The 24290-nt window shown below is 47.3% G+C and overlaps 1 protein-coding gene across 5 annotated transcripts in view; it reads left to right on the forward strand.

The window, feature by feature from the left end:
• Positions 1–1725: 1725 nt before the first annotated feature.
• YEATS2 (YEATS domain containing 2) overlaps positions 1726–24290 on the forward strand; it is a 47966-nt gene continuing 25401 nt past the window's right edge. For 3 of the 5 annotated variants that reach the window (XM_054282760.1, XM_054282761.1, XM_054282763.1), the window contains exons 1-12: positions 1726–1838; positions 4884–4981; positions 5074–5166; positions 8576–8818; positions 10916–11031; positions 12163–12324; positions 13959–14070; positions 15546–15590; positions 16607–16793; positions 18439–18678; positions 20556–20711; positions 23607–23710. In XM_054282760.1, coding sequence (XP_054138735.1) covers positions 1739–1838; positions 4884–4981; positions 5074–5166; positions 8576–8818; positions 10916–11031; positions 12163–12324; positions 13959–14070; positions 15546–15590; positions 16607–16793; positions 18439–18678; positions 20556–20711; positions 23607–23710 — 1656 coding nt within the window. In that variant the 5' untranslated portion in view covers positions 1726–1738. The remainder of the gene's footprint in view (positions 1839–4883; positions 4982–5073; positions 5167–8575; positions 8819–10915; positions 11032–12162; positions 12325–13958; positions 14071–15545; positions 15591–16606; positions 16794–18438; positions 18679–20555; positions 20712–23606; positions 23711–24290) is intronic. The other 2 variants (XM_054282762.1, XM_054282764.1) reach the window with 2 other exon arrangements.

Genomic DNA, 24290 nt, shown 5'->3' on the forward strand with positions numbered 1-24290 from the left:
AGAATTCTCTTAATGTCCAACCCTCCCCTCCCCTGGCGCAGCTTAAGGCGATGTGTTCTCATCCTGCCCCTTGTTCCCTGAGAGCAGGGCCGGCCCCACCTGGCCACAACCTCCTGGGCAGGGAGCTGTGCAGAGCCACAAGGTCCCCCCTGAGCCTCCTTTTCTCCAGGCTAAACACCCCCAGCTCCCTCAGCTGCTCCTCACAGGACTTGTGCTCCAGCCCCTTCCCCAACTCCGCTGCCATTCTCTGAACACACTGCAGCACCTCTGTCATCCTTTCGTGAAATATCTTCCACATTAAAAAGTCTCCCTCAGATCTTTTAACACATTAAAACACGGTTGTTCCAAGCAGCAAGTCAGGATCAAATCACTGCGTTCGTCTCTCCGTACAGGACCCCGACCGCGTCGCCCATCTCGGTTTCTTCGCTGACGCGGGCGAGCACCCGCTCTGTCTCACAGCTTGTGCCGGCCGCTCCGCCCTGAGGGAGCCGCACAGCGTTCCCGTCCCTGCCCTGGCCCGGCCACTCCGCCCTGAGGGAGCGGCAGGGTCCCACAGCCTGTGCTCGGCCGCTCCGCCCTGAGGGAGCCGCTCTGCCCCACAGCCTGTGCCGGCCGCTCCGCCCTGAGGGAGCGGCAGGGTCCCCCTGTCCTGTCCTGTCCCGGCCCAGCCGCTCCGCCCTGAGGGAGCCGCACAGCGCCCCCGTCCCTGCCCCGGCCCGAGGGCAGCCCGCCCCGGTGCCCGCCTCCCGGCGGTGTGGGCCGCGAGGCGGCACCTGCCAGCGGCCGCCCCGCCCCCCGCGCGCTGCCCGCCTGCGCGGGCCCGCCCCGGCCGTGACGGGCGGCGCTCGGCCCTGCGCTCATGGCGGCGGCGGCGGCGGCGGGACGGCCCGGCGGGGGCCGGCGCTGAGCGCCCCGGGCGGCGCGGCGGGCGGGGGCGGCCGGTGCAGGCGGCGGGGCCGGGCCGGGCCGGACCGGGCGGTAGAGCGCGGTGAGCGGCGGGGCGGGCGGAGCGCGGGGAAGGAGCGCGGCCGCGGCGGCGGCTTTGTGTGCGCGGCGGGGGAGGGGAGCGGCGCCGCCGCACGTGGGACCGGCCGCGGGCAGCGCTCCGCCCTCCGCGCCCGGGGCGGCACCGACACCGGCACCGCCGACACCGCCCCCCCGGCCGCCTCCGCGCCGCCTCACGCCTGCGGGTCGAGCCCCGCCGTGCTCCCGCCTCGCGGGGACTCGCTGCCCCCTCACGGGCAGGGTCGTGGCTCGGCTTGAGCGGTTCTGGGCGAGGGACAGCCGGTGTGTGACCCTGCGGCGGGGATCCCCGGGCTGTCCCGAGGCACCGGGGCCCGTCCGCTGGCCCCACGCTCCGGAGGTGCCCAGCATTGCCCTTCCACGGGCCGTGGTGCCTGTGGGGAGAGCTCCGCTCTGCTGGGGTCACTGTGGTGTCCCGAGCGCGGCTCACGGGGCTCTTGGCTGCCCTTTGCCAGGGGGCACGGGGCTCGGCCACTGCAGCTCTGCTGGGGCTGTGGGCACCCGGGTTCTGGTGAGCCTCAGGCATCAGGAGGCATATGAAGCTCCTGGGCTAGGCAGAACAGAAGCAGCTCCCAGCTGTGAACCTGTGCGATGATCAATACCCCACTAGAGAGGTTTCCCTTCTCTCTTGGGAGGTGCACCACATGGTGAGAGGTTGAAGCCTGCCCTGATGGTCACTCTGGTTTTTATTTTTCCTGCTAGTGGAGTAGAGAACATGTCTGGGATCAAGAGAGTGATCGCAGAGAAGGACCCTGATTATGAGGACATCACCGTCACACATCCCAACAAGCGGCACAAAGCAGCCGAACAGTCAGGTAGGAGCTGTGGAATTGGAAACTCTGTGGATGTGCGTGCTGTCTGTAAACTGGTCAGGAAAAGGCTGGGGTAGGAGTTAGGGGCATGGATGGATGTTGAGCAAGGCAGGTAGTGATACCTCTGTGCAGCCAAATAAAGATGTATTTTATGTGGAGTCGTCTCTTCCTGCTATCTGGACCAGAAGTAAGGTGTGGGGATGCAGTCTTGAGTGCATGACAGGAGATGGAGCACAAACTGTCCATGGCCCCAGCACTTTGGTTCCTGTTGCTTCCTAAAGTATTTACAGTCCATCTTCCTGTGCCGAGTTGTTCTCCAGCCTGTGTATTTGTTCTGTGGCTGAAGTCTGCTCTGGGAAAGATAGGCAGGTTGTTTACATTTGGGGGAATAGAGGTCACAGTACAGCTTGGGGAGGAGAAAAAAATCCATGACCCTGCAGGGTAAAAGAGATGCACAACCCTGCAGTACATGCACTGGCTGTTGGAAGATGACAAATGTTTGCAAGAGCTAGCAGATGTAGCAGAAAGAAGCTTCTTTGATGAAGTGTAGAAAAGATAATTTACGGAGAAGGAAGGAGCTTTGAAACATGCAAGAGAGGAGGAAGAGGAGCATGACTGAGGGAATGGTGGATGAAGAAGTGTAGTGGAGCAGGTAGCTGGATGAGTAGGTTTGCATTTGGCACGCCGGGATGTGCTTGCTTTGGGAAGCAGCCTGCTGGCAGAGTGCCTGGGACAGGTTGCAGTCTCTGTGGGCAAATGGGAGCAGAGCTGCTTGCCCCGGGGGCAGGGAGTGGGCTACTGATTTCTGGCATAGCACAGCTAGTGAGAGAGGATCGTGATGGGAAGAGCTGACAAACAGGGAGGTGAGAAAGCTGAGGCTGGCTGTGGGCTCTGAAAAAGATCCAGGAATAGAGCTGGAGCTGCCAGTTGGAGAGGGCCAGAGGATGGCTCAGTGGGTGATCTGGAGGATGCTGTGCCCTGGACAGGTGTCAGGGGGCTGAGCTCTGGGTTAATTGTGGTCTGGGCAGTCCTGTGTGCCACGTGGGGCAGGGGCCTGTGCAGTGCCCAGTGCAGCTGTGCTGGGGCTGCCCATGTCACCACTGCCAGCTGCCTGCCCTGCCTGGCTGCCAGAAGCCACCACCCTCCGTTCTGGCGTGTCCCAGGGACTGCAGGCAGGTTTTTAATCTGCTTCTGAAGCAACTTTTCCCAAGGTCTTTATGATGAGCAGGCAGAGTCTCAGGGCCTTGGAAAACTGTCCTTGCCAAAGTGAACTTTGCTTTCAGGAGGTTCCTCCAAATTGGCTTCTTTCTTCTTTTCATGGAGGATCTCCAGCTTTCAGTACTGTAATTCCTTAACTACACAAATTTCACTAACATGATCATAATGAGGTACTGTGGTTGACACTAAGCTGGGGAAAAATGAATATAAAATATTCTTAAAAGCCTCTGTAATATAACCACAAATCCTTAAGTGCTTGAATCATCATGATGCTGCTGTGGCATGGCATCAGCCTTGGAAGGAGATGCAGTTGTCCCTTTCTGAACCATACCTTAATGCCTTAATCTGTTGAGGTTTATTTTAAGGGTATAGCTTTGCATGAGAATTTCCTCATCCTGGTGTTCATGGAGGTAAATTATATCCCTCTGGTTTTTAATTTTGCCTTACTCATACAGATTCAACCATAATTATGGTTTAATGTAGGCTTGAACTATTTCTGGTCCTAAAAAATGCATATATATACATAAACACACACACACAAAAAAATATATATATGCCTGTGTGTATATATGTATGTGAAAAGAAGGAAAATTATTTAGGATACCCCTGTTGCATATAGAGGCATCAGTTGCCTCACTCCTGTTGTGGAACCTGATGAGACAGTAAAATTATCTGTGCTATCTGGAAGATGCCAGCAAAGCTTTGTCTTGCTTTTCTTTCCCTTCTCTCCAGTGATATTAGAAACCTCTTCAAACAGATATGTACTTCTTAGGAGGGCACATGCTTCCTCTGAAGCTCAAGCCAAAGTCTTTGTGTTGCTGCCTCCTGTTTCATGTAGAAACAATGTGAGATTTTTCCAGGGAAAACCAAGGGAGACTTTGGCTGATCTGCTTTATAGTGGGGTCACTTTATGGCTGACACAGGCTGGAGCACCTTTTCCAGGCTTTCTTCTAGAAGTGCAATTCCTGCTTTGCCACATTTTGGCTTAGAATTTGCTAAAAACAGAAGTTGTTTGAAACTCCTTGATGTAATGGAGGTGCCCTAAATGAAGGGTGATATTAAAGTCTACAGTAGGTGTAGAGCAAAAAGAATAGTTCTTCTTATGTTTATACATGTCCTAGAAAAATATGATAATATGCCAATTCCATTCTTAGCCACTAATTTGCTGTAGGTATTTGCACAGTTTGAAATCCTAAGCTACATACTTTCCACCAGGGTCAGTAAACTCCTGCTGAAGGGTTACATTTTTTTGTCTGCTGTGCTGGAAGAGGATTTTGCAAGAGGTAGAGAGCAGCTTTTGCTAATGTGTTTCCTTTGTGAGTAATAAACAGCTTGTAGGCACTCCAGAGCAGGCTGCACTTGGTGCCAGGGCTGTATAAATCTGAGTTTGCTTTATTCCTGCTGTGTGAGGTGCTGTAAATTTCCTGGATGTGCATGTGGCCAAGGAGAGCAGAAGAGTGTCCATGGTGTTCCAGCTCACACCAGCAGCTGGGCTGGGCCAGCACTGTGGAGTTTTCCTTCTACTGTTTGCAGCTTTACTGGGGCACAGGAAACAAACTGGCCCTGTTCTTCCCAATTTTTGTTGTTTGCCATCTCAGACCTAAAAAGGGAAAAACAGCTCTCCACATAAGCCTACTTTTAAAGATACATGTGGTTTTTGTTAAGACATAACTTATTTTTGGAAGAAAATGATCCTTCCCTTTATATGTGTGTGCTGAACTTACTATCCCTTCACTTCTGTGGTGATTTCTGATCTTTGTGTTTTCAAATGGAGCCTCAAAAATAGAAATGTAAATACTTCCTCTATTTTCCTTGTGTGGCCTTGTACAGCTCGAGATGTTACTGTGCAGAAGATTGAGACCATTATAAAGGAACAGTTTGCCGTCGAAATGAAGAGTAAAGAACACGAAATTGAAGTGATAGATCAGGTATAAAGGTTTTGTTCTTGTAAATCCCTCAGATCCTGGTGTGTGGGGGATTGCTGCAGTGCTGACCACTGCTCTGTGTTTCCTTTCTGCAGCGCCTGATCGAAGCCAGGAGGATGATGGACAAGCTGCGTGCCTGCATTGTGGCTAACTATTATGCCTCTGCTGGGCTCCTCAAAGCTGGAGAGGTAAAAACTCCTTTGGGAACAACAACACTTCAGGGAGCCTTTGCAGAGGAAGGTGTGGAGCTCAGTGGCTGTTCAGCTCATGTTTGGTGTTGAGGTGTGATTAATGACACAGTGGAATACAAACTGCAAGTGGGGTGGCGCTGGGAGAGGAGACCTTTGCAGCAACTGCTGAGCCTCAGGTACCTGGAGGAGTCTTCAAGACTCCTTGACAACTCCTCCAGGAGTCTTCAAGAAGCAGTTGTGAAGTTGTTCAGCAGCCCCTGGTTCTGGTTTCTGAAATACTCTGCTTTTTCTTTTTCATCCTCTGTTTTTCCCTTGAGAGCACCTTGTTTCTCAGACACTGCACAGTTTGTCCTTGCAAAGCTGTGATAAATATGGAATATGTTTTCCTGTTTCTTAGGAGGGGAGTAGCAACAGATGCATTTGGGCATTTTTCAGGGAAAAAGAAAAATTATAAAAATTTCAAGATTACTTGAGTTTCAGGCAGTGCAGTGAAACCATCTTCCCTTTGCCCTGGCAGGCAGTCTGTTAATGGTTGGTGAACAGACTGATGGCAGCAGCAAAGCAGGAGATAAATCAAGGAGATATCACAGAGTGATTAAAAATTCACAAGATGAAAAAACCTCAAACCCTGTTAGTTAAACCCCAGTTCTGAGCACTCTGTCCTTAATGACTGCTAATTGCAGGGTGTTCATGATTGTACAGACTCCCAAATGACATGTAGTTCATTACCAGTGGAGGCATTTTGTAACCATCTTTTCCATTCAAGTTGATCTGATTTCCAGTGATTTTTGGAAGCTGTAGTTGGATGCTACAAACATGGGTTTCACTCCAATCCCATAAGAATTTCTCTTCCAAGCACTTGCTCTCAGTGCTGTTCCTGGTTTTCCTATTGTGCTTTTCAGAGGATTTGGAGTGAGGTAAAAACAAAAAGGTTCAGCTTGTTTTTCCCTCTCTGAATTTGAGTGGAGCAATTGGAGTTTGGAAGGGTTGTGATAGCCTTGGGAGGCTTGGAGAGCTCTCTGCCCCCTTTGATTTTTGTGTAGGCAGCTGAAGAATGTGACCTAAGTTCTAATCTTTGTAAGTGCCTTTGTCCATTGTCATCATGTGTCTGCAGGAGCTGTGCTGTTTCTTGTTCTGCCATGCAGGGTGTTTGCTTTTTGTCCTGGTGGTTTTCACATTTTCCAGAAATAATATATTCTGTAATTGTTTTGAGGTATTCACAAAACTTACTCGTGCCTCCTTGCTTTATTAAGTTTTCCAAGTTTCTATGAGTTTATGCATGTATCTTTGATTACATTTTTAATTTTTCTGGAAGTCCTGATTTGCACACAGGTTAGATCAGTTTTTCCTTCATTTTGAAGTTGTTGCTGATTTCAGTTTTCTTTGTTGTCTGTTTTTAATTGTGGCTCGTGTATGTTTGACCAGGCAGTGAAATAGTGTCTTGTTTCTGCTTCTGGTAGAATAGGAGTCTTTGTAGTTTAATTCAGAATTTCTGGGAAGATGATTTACAAGTTCCTGACCTGTTCTCATAAATATAAACAGTTCTCAAACTCAATGCTACTGAGTTTTGAGGCTTGGTTGTGCTTTATTATGTTTTCCCACAAATTATTGGACAAGCTGTTGGTCATTTTACTTGACTAGAGGTAAAGCAAAAGGAGAGGTGTTTGGTTTGGGGTTTTTTGGGCAGGCTGTGTGTGTGTCCCTGCCTTTGGATAAATGGCTTTAACTCTCCCAAGCTGGTAATTGAGAGTTGGTAACTGCTCTGCTCGTGCATGTCATGGACAGGTGGAAAGGCAGTTCTGGAATGGTCCTTCAGAGGCCAAGGTGGGACAATGTTTGTAACTCCACTCTTGCTGCCCCCTCTCCAGGACAGTTCTGCTCTGCAGTGATGCTGCTGTCTGCCTGCCCCTCAGTCTTGTTGGCAGAATTCTCAATCAGGGAACTTAATGTGAGTTAAAAACAAAGCTGCAAAGAGAAAACAAACAAACAAAACCAGTAACATAACAAAATAAGCAACAAGTGAATCCCAAGTCAGTTTCTTGATTTGTTTTCCCTATGTGACATGCCCCATGAATAATTGTTCCAGCCTGCCTGCAGCAGGTGCTTTGGGCAGGGGAGAAGCCTCTGAGCTGTGGCTGTAGGAGCTGAAAGGAGGCATTGCTCTGCTGCTGAACAGGGGCTCCTGCTCACTTGGTTCATCCTCACACCCAAGTGACAGGGAGCTCTGGTGCCTGGGTCAGGAAGTGGCCAGGGGACACTTGTTTTGAGTTGATGGATGTTTTCCTTCTACTTCAGAGGTAAAAAGCAAATGCAAGAGAAAAAGAAGGGCCTTTGTCATGGTAATGATAAAAACAAGAGAGATTTGAACACTTGCCTGCCCTGTCCTCCCCCTTGCAGGTTTAGGAGGATGTAAGATTAGCTCTGACTTTCTTTCAGGAAAGTTTGCAAGCAAGCCTCAGCACATTATTACTTATCCCCTGCTGGGCTCTGGGAGCAGCCAGGGTGTAGCTTGCCTCAGAGGTGTTGACAAAGCTGCCAGTGAGTATCAAAGCTGCAGGGCCTGATGCACTTCCCTGTCCTGCTTGCCTGCAGGAGCTGGGCAGCTGTGGCCTTCCTGTGTGGGGTGAGACTGGAGGGGGCTGCACAGGAAGAGGTTGTTTTCAAAGGGATGTTTTAGGTGGTTGAGTGGGCTGCAGTCCTCCCTTCCAAAACCCAGTGAGTTTCTGAGATCAAAAGGTGTGAAGGAACAGATCCAGTTTGGGCTACTGGTTCTGTAGAACCCTTTTAAGCTTTTATCTGCTGCAGCATCTGTTTTTCCTGCAGGGCAGCTGATTAAATATTTGCTCTTTCTTCATTCATTGACTTTTTCTCTTCTGGCACAGCTTTGTTTTTATCTGGGCTGTGGGGTAATGGTGCCCAGATCTTCCTGAGGGAATTAGTGACCAGATCTTCAGGGGGAATTAGTGACCAGATCTTCAGGGGGAATTAGTGACCAGACCTTCCTGAGGGAATGGTGACCAGATCTTCCTGGGAGCAAACAGTGACCAGCTCTTCCTGGGGGAAACTAGAGACCAGACCTTCCTGGGGGAAACTAGAGACCAGACCTTCCTGAGGGAATTAGTGACCAGATCTTCCTGGGGGAATGGTGGCCAGCTCTTCCTGGGGGAATGGTGACCAGCTCTTCCTGGGGGAATGGTGACCAGATCTTCTTGGGGGAATGGTGACCAGATCTTCTTGGGGAAATGGTGACCAGATCTTCTTGGGGGAAACTAGTGGCCAGATCTTCCTGGGGGAAACTAGAGACCAGACCTTCCTGGGGGAATTAGTGACCAGATCTTCAGGGGGAATTAGTGACCAGATCTTCAGGGGGAATGGTGACCAGATCTTTCTGACCCCTTCGTTGCAGGGGGCCAGGTCGTGCGACGCAACAATTCTTAATCACCCTTCAATCAAGAAGTTCTTGGAATCTCCCTCGAGATCTTCGTCTCCAGCTAACCAGGGCTCAGACACCCCCTCTGCCAACCACTCAGAGAGTGACTCTCTGTCCCAGCACAATGACTTTCTCCTGGACAAGGACAGTGGCAGCCTGGACGCCGACGAGCGGCTGCCAAACAGCCTGGAGCAGAGACAGAGCAGAAATGCTGGCCGGGTAAAGTAAAACTCGAGTGCTGGTCACCTTGGTGGAGGTGTGTGCTCTGAGGACTCGGTGCTGGCACCAGGAGCTCTTCATGTTGTCACCCACCTTGCTGAAGATGTGTTTCTTACCCTCTCCAACCGCTTGCTCCCACTCCCTCAGCCTGGCTTTGCTGTGAGGCCACCTGAAGTGTGTGTAACGTGGGTACCTCCTCTTACCTCAGTGCTGCCCAAAGAGAGCTCAGCAGGCCTGGGAGGGCTGTGGGCTCAGCACGGCTCTGCCGGCCTTGGCCACAGCCTCTGGGGAAGGAGGTGCTTCCCAGCCTGGGCTTGGGCTGTGCTGTACAGCTGGAAGGCAGGTTGGGAGGGTAGAGCCTGCAGAGGAGAGCAGTGTCTGTCATTCCCTGCAGAGCTTTCAGGAGTAGTGCTGCTTCCTGGCTCTGGGTACCCATGGGGACTGCATTGCTCAGAACTGGGGATCCACTGGAGGGCTTTGGCCTCCTCAGCAGCCTGTAGTGCAAACAGTAGCACTGGAGGATTAGCTCACCCTGGCAATGTGAGTTGGTAGAGCCTGGGTGCACAACTTGCAACCATACAGGAGAGTTGTTTTTCCTCTTGGGTTCTGCTTGCTGTTGTGCATTAGCACCATTTCCTCAAGTGAGCCAGTCTCACCCAAGTAAAAGTGTGTTCAGTCAGTGTCCCTTCAAGCTTTCTGGGGGGCAATTTTTGACCTGGATCCAGTCCCTCCCTTTGTGGCTCTCTGTGCAGCCACACAAATACTTCAGCTGTTGGCTGCAGGTAGCTCCACTGGGGAGGCTCACTCAGTGTCTGCAGGTGAAATGTGAAATGAGGTGAAACTCTTCAGTTTCCTTTCGGTTCCTTTAAGTGGTCAGGCCTGCCAGAGGAGTACAGCCAGGTGTGGGTATGTCTCAGTGAATGGCTGCCATCTGCAGCTGTATAATTTGCACTAATAGATGGCAGAAGGAGCAGTGATCCTGCCTCCACTAAGCAGTGTGACACCCTTGGCAGCAGGGCTGCAGTTTGCTGGAGCTCTGCCTTGGCTCTGTGGCAGATGAGCCCTACAGAATGTGGGCCCACCTGTGCTGTGAACCACCAGGCCAATAGAGCTTGTTTCTGTGCTGGGGGCACAGGTGGATGGAGCAGTTGTGTTGCTTGGGGATAGCACACTGGTGCATCTCTGACCAGTGCAGAGGAGGCTGAGGGGGTGATGAGGAGCAGGAGCCATCCCAGCCTTCTGTGACTCCTTGCTCCACTTTGAGGCATCCCTGGCTTAGCAGAGGAAGGGGAAGGGTTCCTCAGGGAATGCAGTGCTTCCCACACTGAGCTCTGGTGATTGCTCAGAGTGCATCCTCTGGGCTGCTCTGTGGTCACTGGAGGATGGCAGTCCCTTCTCTCCAGCCAGACACTTCATCCAGCAGGGCTGTAGAAAAGCCTCTCAGTCCCAGGCAAACAACACTTGTACTTGTGTTGGCATAGGGGGTGGTCAGATCATTGTGCTGGGACTGTTGGCCACTGCTTGATAGCTGGGCCTGTGTTACAGGGAGGCTGGATTTATTATGGTGTGGCTGTGGGTTCACCTGGATGGCAGTGACAGGTTATGGCTGCTCTCCTGTCTCATACCCAGCCTCAATTCTTCACTGGGAGGCAGCCCCAGAGTCCCTCAGAGCAGCAGAGGCTGGGAATGGGAAAGATTTAGATTTTCACCCCCACTCATGGGTGATTGAGCCTTGTTCCTGGTTAGTGACAATCACAATGCCATTCTGGCCGTGGCTGGTTTTATTTCACATAGTGCAGGGGCAGTGCTTTGAAACCCAGGCTAAGCTGTGGCTCAGCTCCATGGGATGTCACAGCATGTGTGCTCAGCACAGCCATGCAGAGTGTTGGCCAGGCATTGTTACATGCCTGAGTTGCTTCCATGTGCCTAGAGAGCAATTTGAGTATTTTTAGGGATGATTCCTTATCGGTCTTTCATTTATGCAGATTTTTGGTTGTTTTTTTAACAACACCTTACTTTTCTAGCACCAAGCAAAATGATGTTTAAGAGGAATGTTTGGGTTTTTGTTTGCCTTTTTTTTTCTTCCCCTACCCTCAGGACAGTTCGGGTGTTTCAAGCTCTCAAAAACCAGGACAACGAAATGCTGGACTGTCAAATGATGAAACTTCACGACTTTATGTGAAGAAAACGATTGTGGTTGGCAACGTCTCCAAGTTAGTATCCAGAGCCTGAGGGATGCTCCTTTATTTCAGGGTTAAATTGAATAGAAAGTTACAATTAGGAGACAAATGAAATTGCTAAGCTGTCACCCTTGAATAATCACAGTAGCCAAGGCAGCCCTCCTCTGGTCTCAGCATAAGATTTTTTTGTGGAAGGAACTTGTGTTTTAGTAGTTATTTTATTTATTACTCTATATGTGTGCAGAGGTTTTAAGATCTCTTTCCCTGAAGGGGAAGTCTCTCAGCCTGTTTTGATCAAGTCAGAAGTTTTCCCCTGAAAATTTGGAAAAGCAAGTTGTCCTGATTGAGTGTGTTGGCTAATTGAATTACTTGGCTAATTCAGTGTGTCCATGGGTACAATGTGGGGGTCTCTTAAACAGAAGAAAAACCCCCAGAGAACAATACACCACCAACCACAATGAGGAAAATTTACATGTTCAGAATAGTCTAAATAAATTATTTCATACTGGTTTTATTTATATTTAAAAGAAGAAGAAGTAAATATGTGTAACTTTTCATCTTCAAGGAAATTGGTGAAGAAAGGCATTAGTTTGGGGAAACTGGACAATTCCAGGTTTTAACTCTCCATCCTTGCTCTACTCAAGTCAGTGTTTTGCACAGAATATATCAGACATTTGCTGACAAAACTTAGAGTCACAATTGCTTCTGGAAGAGCTGGACCCAGAACTAAGTATTGACTGAAGTTGCTTAAAAAATTTTGATAATAATTGTGGTTTTTTTGTATTTATGGTAGCAGAGCTGTTGATGTTGTGTTCTGGTGTGGTTTTGCTTCCTAATAGCTCAGAATAGGACAGGATAAGGGATTTGGCAGTAGTAGAATGTTAAAATTAAATCTTTTTAATTAAGAGCCAAATGTTTAAATGGGTGAATGTCATATGGCAGAGGAAATGTGTTAGAAATTTAGAGTAGATGATGGGTCCTGTATCTGTTCCTGGATGAACTGTCAGAGTAAGGACAAATGAGCAGAAATGTACAGGGGGCAGAGTTCCCACAGGCATTTTAACATCCCAAATTTTTTGTGCCTTATCTTTCCCAAAATACTTTTTGCATTTTTTGTCTATTTGGGATTTTTATCTTTTGTTTGTTCTTTCATTTCTTTGCCAGGTACATTCCCCCTGACAAGAGAGAAGAAAATGATCAGTCAACCCATAAATGGATGGTGTACGTCCGAGGCTCTCGGAGAGAACCCAGCATAAATCACTTTGTCAAGAAAGTTTGGTTCTTCCTCCACCCCAGTTACAAACCTAATGACCTGGTAGAAGTGAGGTAATGAAGAATTATTCCAGTCTTCATGCTTGCCAGGCTTACAGGGCTAATTAACAACTTCTTTTCCTGGTTTTATACTCCATGTGTGTATTTAACCTCTGGCTTAACTTGGCTTACTCCAAAATAGTAGTGAAAATAAATGAGGGTTTTTAATGTAGCAAATGTGTCAAACAGGTTTGTTGGCTTGGGGTTTTTTTTTCATTTTCTTCTGAGAAAAAGCATTCAGGTGTTGCATTTCTTGCTGTTGATGTGGGTTGTGCCTCTCCTGTTTGTGTTACATACACTGTCTGCTGCTCAGGCTTCTGGTGCTAAACAAAGTGTTTTCTGCCACCCCTCTATTGCAGTGTGAAAAAAAGAGAAATCTCCAAAATCTGATTTGCCCATGTTTTTAATGCTACATGTGTATTTGGGCATGAATATCCCACTCAAAAATATTTCTCCATGGTGTGGGATCAGTGGCATTGGCTCTGTGCTCTGAGGATTTCCCATCAGTGCTACAGGGACAGGGCAGTTTCCCTGTGCTGTCCCAAGCCTTACCCCACACCTGTGTCCAGGTGACCCTGGTGGGGGAGGTTCTCTCTTGGGAAGTGCCTTGTCAGTGTTTCATCCTTCTTGGACAAGAGTGAGGAAGGATGCCTGTGAAATAGTTGGTGTTTTCCCAAAGAAATGATTCTCCATGGGATGTTCAACCTCCTGGAGGGAGGAGTGTGGGAAGGGCTGCTTAGCTACAGAATGGCAGCTTAATTCTGGCAAAATTAAACTCCTGAAAGGCAACTCCAGGAAGACTTTCATGAGTTAATAAGTGTTGGTGCAGCTCAGTAATGTTTCTGGGAAGAAACCCTGAGCAGGACAAAAGCAAACTCTGTTGTATTTCTTCTGTAACATACCAAATGACATTTGATTACTGTCTTTTTGTGCCTTTCTCAAAAGACAGAGAAGATAACCACTGGTTATCTTCTGTTTTAATCCCACCTGGTTAATGGATTCCTGGTGTTGCAGTCCCATTCATTGTAGTGAGCATTTATGTTCTGGACTAAAAATCACCCTTAAACCTCTTGCATTTTTTTTCTGGTGAAAAAATTATATTTGCCTTTACAATAACAAGCTGAAACACAGAGTAGAGGTAAATGTTACAGATCCTTCTTTTTCAGCTTGGAGGATGACAGTGATTAACTTTTCTTTGTTGTCCCTGTGTTGTTCTCTTGGTGTTATATGAAACCTGTGCCATTTTGCTACTAGATAGGGAGCAGCCGACAGTGATTGCAAAATGCTGCATTGGAAGCTCACCTTGCAGTGAGCTGACTTGTGTTTTTCTCAACCAAGTGCTTTTCATTTGACATAGCACAGCCCTTTTTTTGTCTTCTTTTTAAAATACCAGACTCGTTTCCCACATGTCTCATCCAGCAGTGCTTTACCATTTTCTTCCCTGTCCCCTTGTGTAAAGTCAAAGTGTGTTTTCAGCTGTCCAAAGCCATAAAATTCTCATTGCTATGATTGCACTCTCTCTGTGGTGAATAGCAGACCTGATGATAGCTTTAGCTGTCAGCTAGAAAAACAGTCTTTGGCTTTCTGAAAAAAGGGAGGTGAGAGCTGTACCACTTGTGCATCAAAATGTAATCACCATTTGTTTGCAGAGAACCTCCGTTTCACCTGACCAGGAGAGGCTGGGGAGAATTCCCAGTGAGAGTGCAGATACACTTCAAGGATAGCCAGAACAAAAGGATTGATATCATACACAATTTGAAGGTATTTGAACAAAATACTGTAGAGAAAGGTGTTTAAATGAGCTCTTGTGCATAATCTGGAAGAGGCTGTGCTTGTGCATGTGCTTTTGCCTCTCTGTGTTATGAGTGTCCTGGTGGTTATTTTCTCATGAATAGCTGAGCTGGAGAATTGAAATAGATCCAGGAAAGCCTCTTACCTTGGCTGTATGGAGTTGATGCAGTAGGAGGGAGCCCAGCCTTGCAGCAGCTGGAGCTGAATGTGCTCAGAACAGCAATGCTTACCTGGTTTTTCCCTAAAATTTAAGATTTTTATCATGTTTTCACTGGCTTTAACCTAACAGAGTGCTTCAGGTCTGTCTTCCCACTGGAAAAGTGGCTGCCATGTCTGTTCTGTTCCTTCAGCACAGACACACATCAGCTAATGATTATCTTTGTTGTTAGAGAGGGCAGGGAGGGCTGAGATTCCCTATTCCCTTTGAAGAGAGCTCCCTTTTCCAACTCATTCACCCCTGCAGCACTTGGGATTTTCAGTATGCAGTCCTGGTAACTAGGCCATTGCTCCTTTCCTTTTAATTAGTGGTCCCTGGCATTAGTGGGCTTAAGTCCTGAGCTGGGTTAGTCTCCTCTTGCTTTGAGCAGCATTAATTTTATTTGAACTCTGCCTGCATTGATGAATTTCCTGCTAAATAAGGTACCTCATTACAACCCTAAGTATAGCCAGTAGAGAGGAGGGTGAAAATATTCCCCTGCAGCTTAGGGACATTTAATGCAGATGGTGAGTAAAATTTATTAGGGGAGATGTGACTTGGGGAGAAGTTATTAACACTGTGATGGACAGTGAGGGAAACTCAGCCTACAGAAGAAAACTGAGCCAGTCCATGGAGCTCAAATCAGCAAATCTTGCTGTTCTCACTCTGAGCCTGTGGCTGCTGTGAGGATGCAGAGTGAGCTGAACTCTCCTCTGTGCCTGGCACATCCTACACCTCTCAAACCCAGCTGCTTCTACAGTGCTTTAACAGGTGCCTCTGGGATGTTGTGCCTCTTTTTCAGCTGATGGCTTGGTGTGAACAGTTACTTAATCAAAAACTATAGTGCAAACACTGCCTTTGTGCTGCTCAGTTAAAAACAGAGTTTTTATCATTTTTAATATTTCCTTATATTTCCTTATTCCTGATAGAATAAGGAATAAAAAAGGAGGATGGACTGCTGGAGGATGGACTCCCCTTAGATGGAAATATTCCCTCAACAATCTCATTTCCTTCAACTTTCTTGCTCCTTTCCCCTTTAGTGTGGGCCTTGGGTCATGGCTGAATTTTTTGCAGAAGAGAGGGAGGACACTTTTCAGAGCACACAGATTTCTGCCCTTATGACCTCAAAATATTGGATGCAGTGCTGCTCAACTCACATAGTTTGAGACTTCTTTCAAACAATTTGTGTTATAAATTCCAGCTAATGTGGTGCTTTGCCCTGGCTAATGTATTGTATTGTCTTTTCCAGCTGGACAGAACCTACACAGGCCTGCAGACACTCGGTGCAGAAACGGTGAGTCAGGGGCTTGTGGGAGGGATTTGATTCCCTTGAAGATGTTTGAAAAGAAAAGATGCATGGGACTAAGCACAGAGTCAGATTTCACAATTTCTAGAGTGTAGACTTTGCTCTCTTGCTGAATGAAGGGATTATGACACCTTGTCACTATTCATGACAACAGTCATTTCTCCTTGCTTCAGGGGAGCTGTTTCCAGCTCTTCCTTCAGAAAGAACTTGGCTTGTACTGGGGCTTTAAATTTTATTGCTTTGTGAAGCTTTTGGTACAAAGTGTTCTGATTTGCATTCTGATCTGCTGCAGAGCTTACACATAAAGAATTTAAGTTCAAGGAATCAGCCAACTATTCTGTTGAGATTTTGCAGTATATTAAGTACTTCTAAGGTTCTGTATCTGTCAAGATTTAGAACTTAATGGAAAATGAACTCTTGAAATAAATAAATTAATAACCCATAGTTTGCTAAATTTCTAAAGTTTTCTTGATATTGTTTTCCCCTCATACTGTAGTGAATGAAAATTTTTATGGTTAAATTGCATTACTTCAGCTTTTCAGTTTGTGGAGAAAACATGAATGTGAAATGTCTACTGTTATTAAAGAGCACTTTTGAAGAGTAGATCATGTGGTGTGTTGCTCAAGGCCTTACCAGAAAAGGCAGGCTTCAGTTTGGTGCCTGTCCCTGCAGGGGTGTGCAGTCCTTTCTTTAGGGGTTGCTTAGAGCTGGGCTCCAGAATCCTCCCAGGGTTTACAGATTTCCCCAAGGACCAAGATGTGCTGCTTTACTGTGGGGGTTCAACGTTGCAAGATTTTTGTCATAGCTCAGGTACTGCTGGACCTTTGAGAACTGTCCCTGAAATGAATGGAAATGTTATGTAGAGTTGGGGGGAAACAAAGGGAGAGGTTTTTAGGCATTAAAATAAAAAAGCATAGTTGGTGTTGGGTTTTATATCTTTGCCAAGCTACCAAATACAAATTGTGTCTAATACTAATAGTAGTTGTGTCTCCTGTTTTTGGAAGGTAGTGGATGTGGAGCTGCACAGGCATTCCCTTGGTGAGGAATATCTCTTCTCCCAGTCTTCAGAGTCTGACCTTTCTGATGTTCCTACATCTTTATCACTGCCACTGAGCATCCCAGCACCAGTCAAAGCTTCTTCACCAATTAAACAGCTGAGGGACTCCAGCCCAGATGCTTCTGTGGACAAAGGTAAAGCAAATGGTGTCAGTGAAATGCAAGTTCTTAGAACTTTGGCTCTGCTGGATTCCTCCTTTTAATTGCTCTTATGCCCTGAAGGTTGCCTGTGCTACCTGCTTGTTGCTCACCCCAGATCATATTTTCCTTAATGTGCTCTGAAATGTGGTTCAGAAAATGTTATAGATTATTTGGTTTTGGACTTTGGTTTGGTTTTGTTTGGGTTTTTTAATCTGAAGTTTGTTGAACAGGCTGTTTTGCTAAAACATAGTGAATAAGGAAAAGCAGATGCAGTTGGAAAAAAGGTGGTTGAATAGCATTTGTAGTTTTGGCTTTGGCAGACTATTTTCAGAGGGGATTTTAGGTTTCTGAACATTTATGGGACTGTGTATACATTTAAGGAACTGGTCTAGAGGTGTGTTTAGTTACATATGTTAGTGCCTAACATGAGCTGACTATGAGGGAACAAAAATCCCTAGGTGTCTGTAAATACTGCACTGTGGAGAATAGAGACTGAAAAGTTGTGAGTGTTTGTCTGAGGGACAGTGGCATCTCTGCACATCAGGGCTTTATTCTCCCTTCCCATGAGAGATCAGGAAAGCCAGGATCCATTTCAGTGGGGCAGCACCTGAGACCTTAGGATCATGTGGATTGCCTGGAACAGGCAGTGCTGGCCCCATGGATACTCTGTGGGATTTGTAGTTTGTGTCACACAGGAAGAGCTGTGCCTCTGGTGCCATTTGGCTTTGTTTTCTGAACACTTGGTTAACTGGCCTGAGATACAGGGTGTGTGTTACACTGTGGTGTGAGAAACCTTCTGGACACAGCCAGAGGGTATGTATTTATATCTACATTTCAAATAGTGTCAGATGCTGCATGGGCTGGTGCCTTTCTTGATCCATTCCCACATTCCTGTGCTGAAGGAGTGGCTGTAAGCTGGTGCCATGCATGGCTGTACTTCCTGATAGGCCCTGTGGTGCCACTGGGGGTGTTCAGGCTCAGCAAGAAGGGTGTCTGCTGTTTAAATGTGGTCTATTCTTGTGGCCAAAAAAGGACAAACACAACCACATTTTAAACACACAGGTTTTTTATTCAAACAGGAAGATTTGTAGCATCTTTAGGTGAGCAGGAAGGAAGTAATCCTGCCTCCTTTTTACACTGACAGGCAGTGGCTTCTCCCAGCAGCTCCAGGTTAATTGATCTCCTTGAACGCCAGATAAAGTGGATTCCACAGCCCAGCTCAAAAGGCAGTCTCTGGGCTCCTTGAGCTCTTACTCCAAAAACTGCACTGCGAGATTCTCTGCCAAGGAGATCCAGCCTTGATCCTGCAGAGCCCTGACCAAGGACACTTGGGACTAGCAGCAGCTTTTGGGCAGTGGAAGGGCATTCCAAGGAAATGTGTAAGGAGTGGCTGATCAGCTGCCACAGCTGGACAGGCTGTGCATGGCATCATTTTATTCTTCTTGTCCAGCAGATCCTGTGCAGGAGCATCCCCTTCCTCACTCTCTCCCTGTTCAACGCTTCCCACCAGTTGCTTTTTCCTTCCTTCCTTCAAGAACATGTTTGTCATAGCTGAGTTGTGCTTGTGTAGAGGAGCACAGTGAGGAATCAGATGTGTCAGCCTAAGCAGTATTTCTGTTCTTTTCCCTGTTTTGATCAGGATTCTCTGGGAGTGCTGAAACCGAAAGACATGCCGCCTTTTACTCCCTGCCATCCGCCATAGAACGGACTCCCACCAAGTTAGCCACACAGAAAGTTGCCTTTGGCTCTCATGGAAATTCAGCCTTTCAACCCATTGCAGCTAGCTGTAAAATAGTGCCTCAAGGTCAGAGTCCAAGCCCTGCAGAGTCACCAGGAAAATCCTTCCAGCCTATCACCATGAGTTGCAAGATTGTATCAGGTGAATGTTAGTTTACTTACCCAGTGCCTCCCCCTGGAAAACAAGGGAGTGAACAAGTTGGACTTGTTCTGTGTCCTTCCCTTGGTTTTCTGCCAGGCTTTGAGCATCAGACAGTAGGAAACTCTAGAATAAGAAGCTAAGCATACTTCTTAATGTTCAATGAAAAAAAAATACAAGTGTGAAATGGTTCACAGGAGATGAATAGCAGGATGAGAGTTGTTCTCCCCCTGTTCTTGAATGCTTTTAAGTATGGAATAAATAGTCTTGAATTGAACTGCTACCCAGGCAAAACCACATCTTCCATGTGGAATATTTTGTATGTGGGAAGAGTCCATTCTTCCCCCCAATGCTTTCATACAGCTGGGATGAATGAAGAAGAATTTTTTCCTTGATTACTGGGCAAATAATTAGTTTTAACCTTGTAGACTCAAACAGACCCTCTTGTGCTTGCCATATTGCATCAGATGGAGCAGCGCTGGTCTTTGTCTTCCAAAAGTCCACCTTGTGCTGGATTAAATTGCCAGCTGGCTGCAGTGGGCAGTGTGACAGCTTCTAAACCAAACATGGCCACAATGCTGCTTTGCTCATTTCACCCGTGGTCCCTTCCCTGCCTGGGTGTGATGCCAGTCACTGGATGATGTTTTACATCAGAAAGTGTTCATGTACAGCTCACCATGGCACATGCTGGGAAGCTTCAGGGTGACCTGTTGCAGCTCTTCATTTTCTGGTGGTCACAGTAGAGAGGATGAAGCACCAGCCATCAGTACCTGTGATTTCTGGTGATCTGCTCCCAAATAATGTTCTTAAAGTGTGTCTGATTTGTTGTTTTGTTTTGGTTTTGTGTTTTTTTAAATTAAATGTCAATATTGTTCCTTGACATCTTAAAACTTTACTCAGGTTGATTTACACTTGAACCTATTCCAAGTACTTTATTCTTTCTTTATAAGCTCTTCTCTTGATCTTTTCCCAAAGCTTTCTAGAAAGCAGGAATTAGGAGGCCATCCTATCTTTTCTCAAGTCCTTGAGCTATTCTTTGTTGGTCTTTGCTATTTGAATGTTTCCCTGCTAAACATTTTTCTAAAGTTCTGCTGTCTGCTGAGAAGGGTTACCCCTTTGAGATTTCAAAGCAGTTTATAAGACACAGGGATTTGATGACATTTATGTTCTGTTTTAACTGTCAATAACTGCCAAGAAAGTAGATACAAAGACAGGGGGAGCTTGGTGTTTGCTGCTGTCTCTTTTCTCTGATCACTTCCTTGCCAGTCCTGTTCTCTGAATTTCTTGTTCACCTCTTCATGCAGCTTTCTTCTTCTCTAGTTTCTCCTGGCCGTGTTACCCAGCAACTGCCCATTTTACAAATTGATTTCCAGGGTTCCTGCTGTAGAGAGAGCAGTGGAGGGACCAGGGCAGTGAGAGACCTGGGTGTTCCTGCTGCCTGGGGCTGTTCCACACAGCTTTTTTAGGGGAACTCCTTGGTTCCCACTCTTCGTGCCTGTACCTGGGGCTGCACAAGGGCAACACAGCTCAGCTCTCTTTCTCCATCTCCTTGGGTGCACTGTCTTGGCAGTGAGAATGATGTGGATAATATCCCTCAGGATTCAGGGGTGGAGCAGATGGCTTCTCAGGTTCCCTGTGAGCCCTGCTTGTGCTGGTAGGCAGAGCATGTGCAGGGTAGCCATGAGCCATAGTGCTTTGTGTGCCTTCTCCTTTCCTGTCTCCTCTTTCCTTCTCCAAGTCCTGTGACCTCACTCAGGCTGAAAAATACATCCTGAAAAAACCTCTCCTTTTCTAATCCATTTTCCAAAGCACTACAATTGCCATGTTTCTGTGTTCTGACAACATTCACAAGCTAGAAGCATTGGACTTTTTTTCTTAAGGTTCTCCAATATCGACCCCTAGTCCATCTCCGCTGCCTCGCACCCCAACGTCCACTCCGGTGCACATGAAGCAAGGCTCTGCCAGCTCAGTCCTCAATAACCCCTATCTTATTGTGGACAAGCCTGGACAAGTTGGAGCAGCAGCCACAAGCACAGGTGTGTAGTGTGACCTCAGCAGGCAGTGGCTTAGTCTCACCTGTTCAGGTTGGTTCTCCCTTCAGAATGATCAGTGCAACCGCAGTGTTTGAGTCTGTGCAGATGGAAAGTGCTCAGCAGAGAAAGGGGAAGGTGTTGGTTTGCATAGCTGGTTTGTGTGTGTGGCTGAGGGGATCTCAGACTTGAGCATTGCTGCCTGTAGGAAACAGCACAGTGTGAAGCCAAACTCAGCTCACAGACACCTCAAAGAGAGCCTGTAGCCTGTTCTTTTCAGGTGGCAAGGAGTGATGTAGACCGTGGTGCACAACTTTAGACACAAAAAGTGCACAGGGGTTGGGTGACGGTGCTGGAGTGGATGTGGCAAAGAGCTTGTAGAGGTCACAGGGACTGGCAGAGCAGTCTTAGGTCACAGTGTGGGGCCCAGATGTAGTGAAATGCAGAGATCCTGGTTACCAGGAGAACAGCCATGCTGGATTTTGTTACTGCTCTCAGCTTCTGCCTGGTCTAATTCCAGCTGGTTTGGATTCCTCTTTACTGGATTCCCTCAGTGGTGACAAAGGCCTGGGGTCACAGGGAGGGCTGAACTGCAGGACACAGGTGATGGATAGAGTCAGTCAGTTTTTGTGTGGGGTGCAGGAAAGGTCCCTCAGAAGTCATTTATTGTTGTGATAAATGGCCAAGCACTGCTGTCTATTTTAGAACACACTTGTTTGTGTATGTGTGTGCTTCCCAGCATCTCAGCAGCATGCCCAGGACCAAGTGAGGGGGTGCAGCATCCATGGAACACAAACCATTTGCTAGGCATGGTTGGGAAACACAAAAATTCTTTTTACTGTTGCTTCTTCCCTTTATCTGAGGGAACACAGCTGTCATGTTCATTTTAACTTCATCACAGAGGGAATTGGTAGGTTCATTGGTAGGAATTGTGTAGCTGTATCTGAATTTTTTTAAGTATGTTTTGGGCTTTCTTGGTAACACTGATGCTGTTTCACCAATAGGGTTTGGTTAATTGGGGTTTTTTTGATTGGTTGGGGGATTTCTACCTCTTATTTTCTGTTTCTTCACCTCCAGCCTGTCTCCTCTGCCTAAGTGTTTTATTATGGTTTGGGTAACCTTTGGGTTCTAATAAAGGATTGTACCTGGAGGATAGGATGTGCAGATGCAGCAGAATGTTGGGATGTCCAAGTGTTAGTGCAGTTCCTGTTCAAGCTGCAGTTCCTGTTCAAGCTGCAGTTATTGTTAAAGTGCAGTTACTGTTCAAGTGCAGTTATTGTTGAAGCTGCAGTTATTGTTGAAGCTGCAGTTATTGTTAAAATGCAGTTATTGTTGAAGCTGCAGTTACTGTTAAAGCTGCAGATACTGTTACAGCTGCAGTTATTGTTAAAGTGCAGTTATTGTTAAAGTGCAGTTATTGTTAAAGTGCAGTTATTGTTGAAGCTGCAGTTACTGTTACAGCTGCAGTTACTGTTACAGCTGCAGTTATTGTTAAAGCTGCAGTTATTGTTAAAGTGCAGTTATTGTTAAAGTGCAGTTATTGTTAAAGTGCAGTTATTGTTGAAGCTGCAGTTATTGTTGAAGCTGCAGTTACTGTTAAAGTGCAATTATTGTTACAGCTGCAGTTACTGTTACAGCTGCAGTTACCGTTACAGCTGCAGTTATTGTTAAAGCTGCAGTTACTGTTCAATTGCAGTTACTGTTACAGCTGCAGTTATTGTCAAAGCTGCAGTTACTGTTACAGCTGCATTGTTAAAGTTCCAGTTTCCCAGGCAGTGCAGGTGTACAGAGGGGCCTGGCAGAGGCTGTTGCTGCCTGTCCCTCCCTGCACTGCTGTGCCTCCCCTGTGTCCTGCACCAGTCAGAGCACATCAGTGGCAGAGCAGAAGGTTGATGCCCTCCCCTCCCCAAACAGCTTTGCTGTGAGCTCCTCATCAGCAGACCCTGGGTGAGGCTGCAGCAGGGTCTGTGGAACTGCTTGGCAGCAGCAGCCAGCCTGGACTGACCGTGATGAGTGTTACAGGAAAAGTCACTGGGGCACTGCTGATAAGGCTGCAGATTGTATTTAACAAAAGGGGTGAGATCTTCATGCTCTCTGAAAGCCAGCCTTCCCAAAGCCCTTCCTCGCAGAAATGGCTGCTCATTTGCTTCTAAACTCAAGGGTGAGTTGTGATACAGCTGTATGAGACGCTGGTTGTTGCTTTCATGTGTGTAATTCGTGGCTTTGGTGTCTCTTGAACAAACAAAACTGCCAAAGCAGCCCAAGAGCAGCAGTCCCAGGCTGCTGAGAGCACTCTTGTGCACACACTGATAATGCAGGGTGAGTTTACCACTGGACCTCCATCCATCCTGGGGCCAGGGGATGCTGTGGCACATCTGTCAGTCTGATAATTTTGCAAGAGCATCTGCCACGGGGGACTCTATGCCTTCACCCTTGTTTCTGTTCTTCCTTTACCTTTCTCACTCTGTCCTTTGCTCCTGTTACTCCTCACTTTGTCTCACTCCTTTTGTGACCTTTCTTTTCTTCTCTCTCCAAGCCTCCCTCCATGCCAGTGCCCAAGGCTAGTGTGGGTTCAGGGGTTCCTGGGCAGCAGAGGACTTTGCCCCTGTGCTGATTTCATGGTTGCAGCCATAGCTGGCATCCTCAGCCAGGCAGGAAGGCTCCTGACCACCTGCTTGCAGCACACACAGCAGTGGGTGCAGAGCACCTTCTCTGGGGCTGGTTCCTCAGGTGGAAACTCAGTGCTGGATCTGTTTTGTGCCCATGGTGGTTCCTGCTGGTGTACCTGATGCAGAATGCAGATGAAATGCAATGCCCTGTTCCTTGTTAGAGGAGGTTTCATGTGTGCAGGGGCCCTGCTCCCAGCCCTCACCCAGCATCTGCTTTGTCTCCTGCTCTCAGGGAGCCCGACCAGCAAACTGAGCAGTGTCTGTCAGGCCTCTCATGGAACTGCATCTCCTGTGGCAAAGACCCATGGCAGCAGCTTTGGCACCTCAGCTGTCAAGGTAATGTTCTCATTAGCTGTGCACTTCGCTTTTACAGCCCAGCTTTCTATTAAATTGCACTTTTTAGCATTAAAAATTCTGCACTTCAGGCAGGTTCTTGGATTGTCATTTCCTGTGAAGGGTTACTGTGTAACAGATGGAGCCAGAGGAGAACATGGTGGTTATGCAAGATGGTTGTGTCACTTCATGCAGCTCTAACTAGGCTTGCCGGCATATCTGTGAAAGGCACTTCTGCTTCTCTGCAAGGAGATCCATGGAGGGCATAGTTCCCCAAACGTTTTATCTTTCAAAAAAAGCTCTTCTGTAGCTGCCTTTGATCTTCTTCACTTTGTTAGTCACAGAGCATGATCAAACCAGAGATGCCTACCTCAAAACATTCACTCTGTTCATTATTTTTGTACAGCAGCTGTTCCAAGCAGCCTGAAAATAACTCATGTAGTGGTTTTACAACTGTCTGGATTTAGAAAAATGTTTGTGTAAACAGTGGAGTAACATTTGGACGTGTGAACAAACAGCAATAAATACAGTTCATGCCTCTGATGTGCAAAGCCCAAAAGGTACAGAGCTGAACTGTCTCACA

The sequence above is a fragment of the Melozone crissalis genome, unplaced genomic scaffold (genome assembly GCF_028551555.1).
Source record: "Melozone crissalis strain CALT ecotype California unplaced genomic scaffold, PUWL_Pcris_2 ptg000034l_1, whole genome shotgun sequence".
Lineage (NCBI taxonomy): Eukaryota > Metazoa > Chordata > Aves > Passeriformes > Passerellidae > Melozone > Melozone crissalis.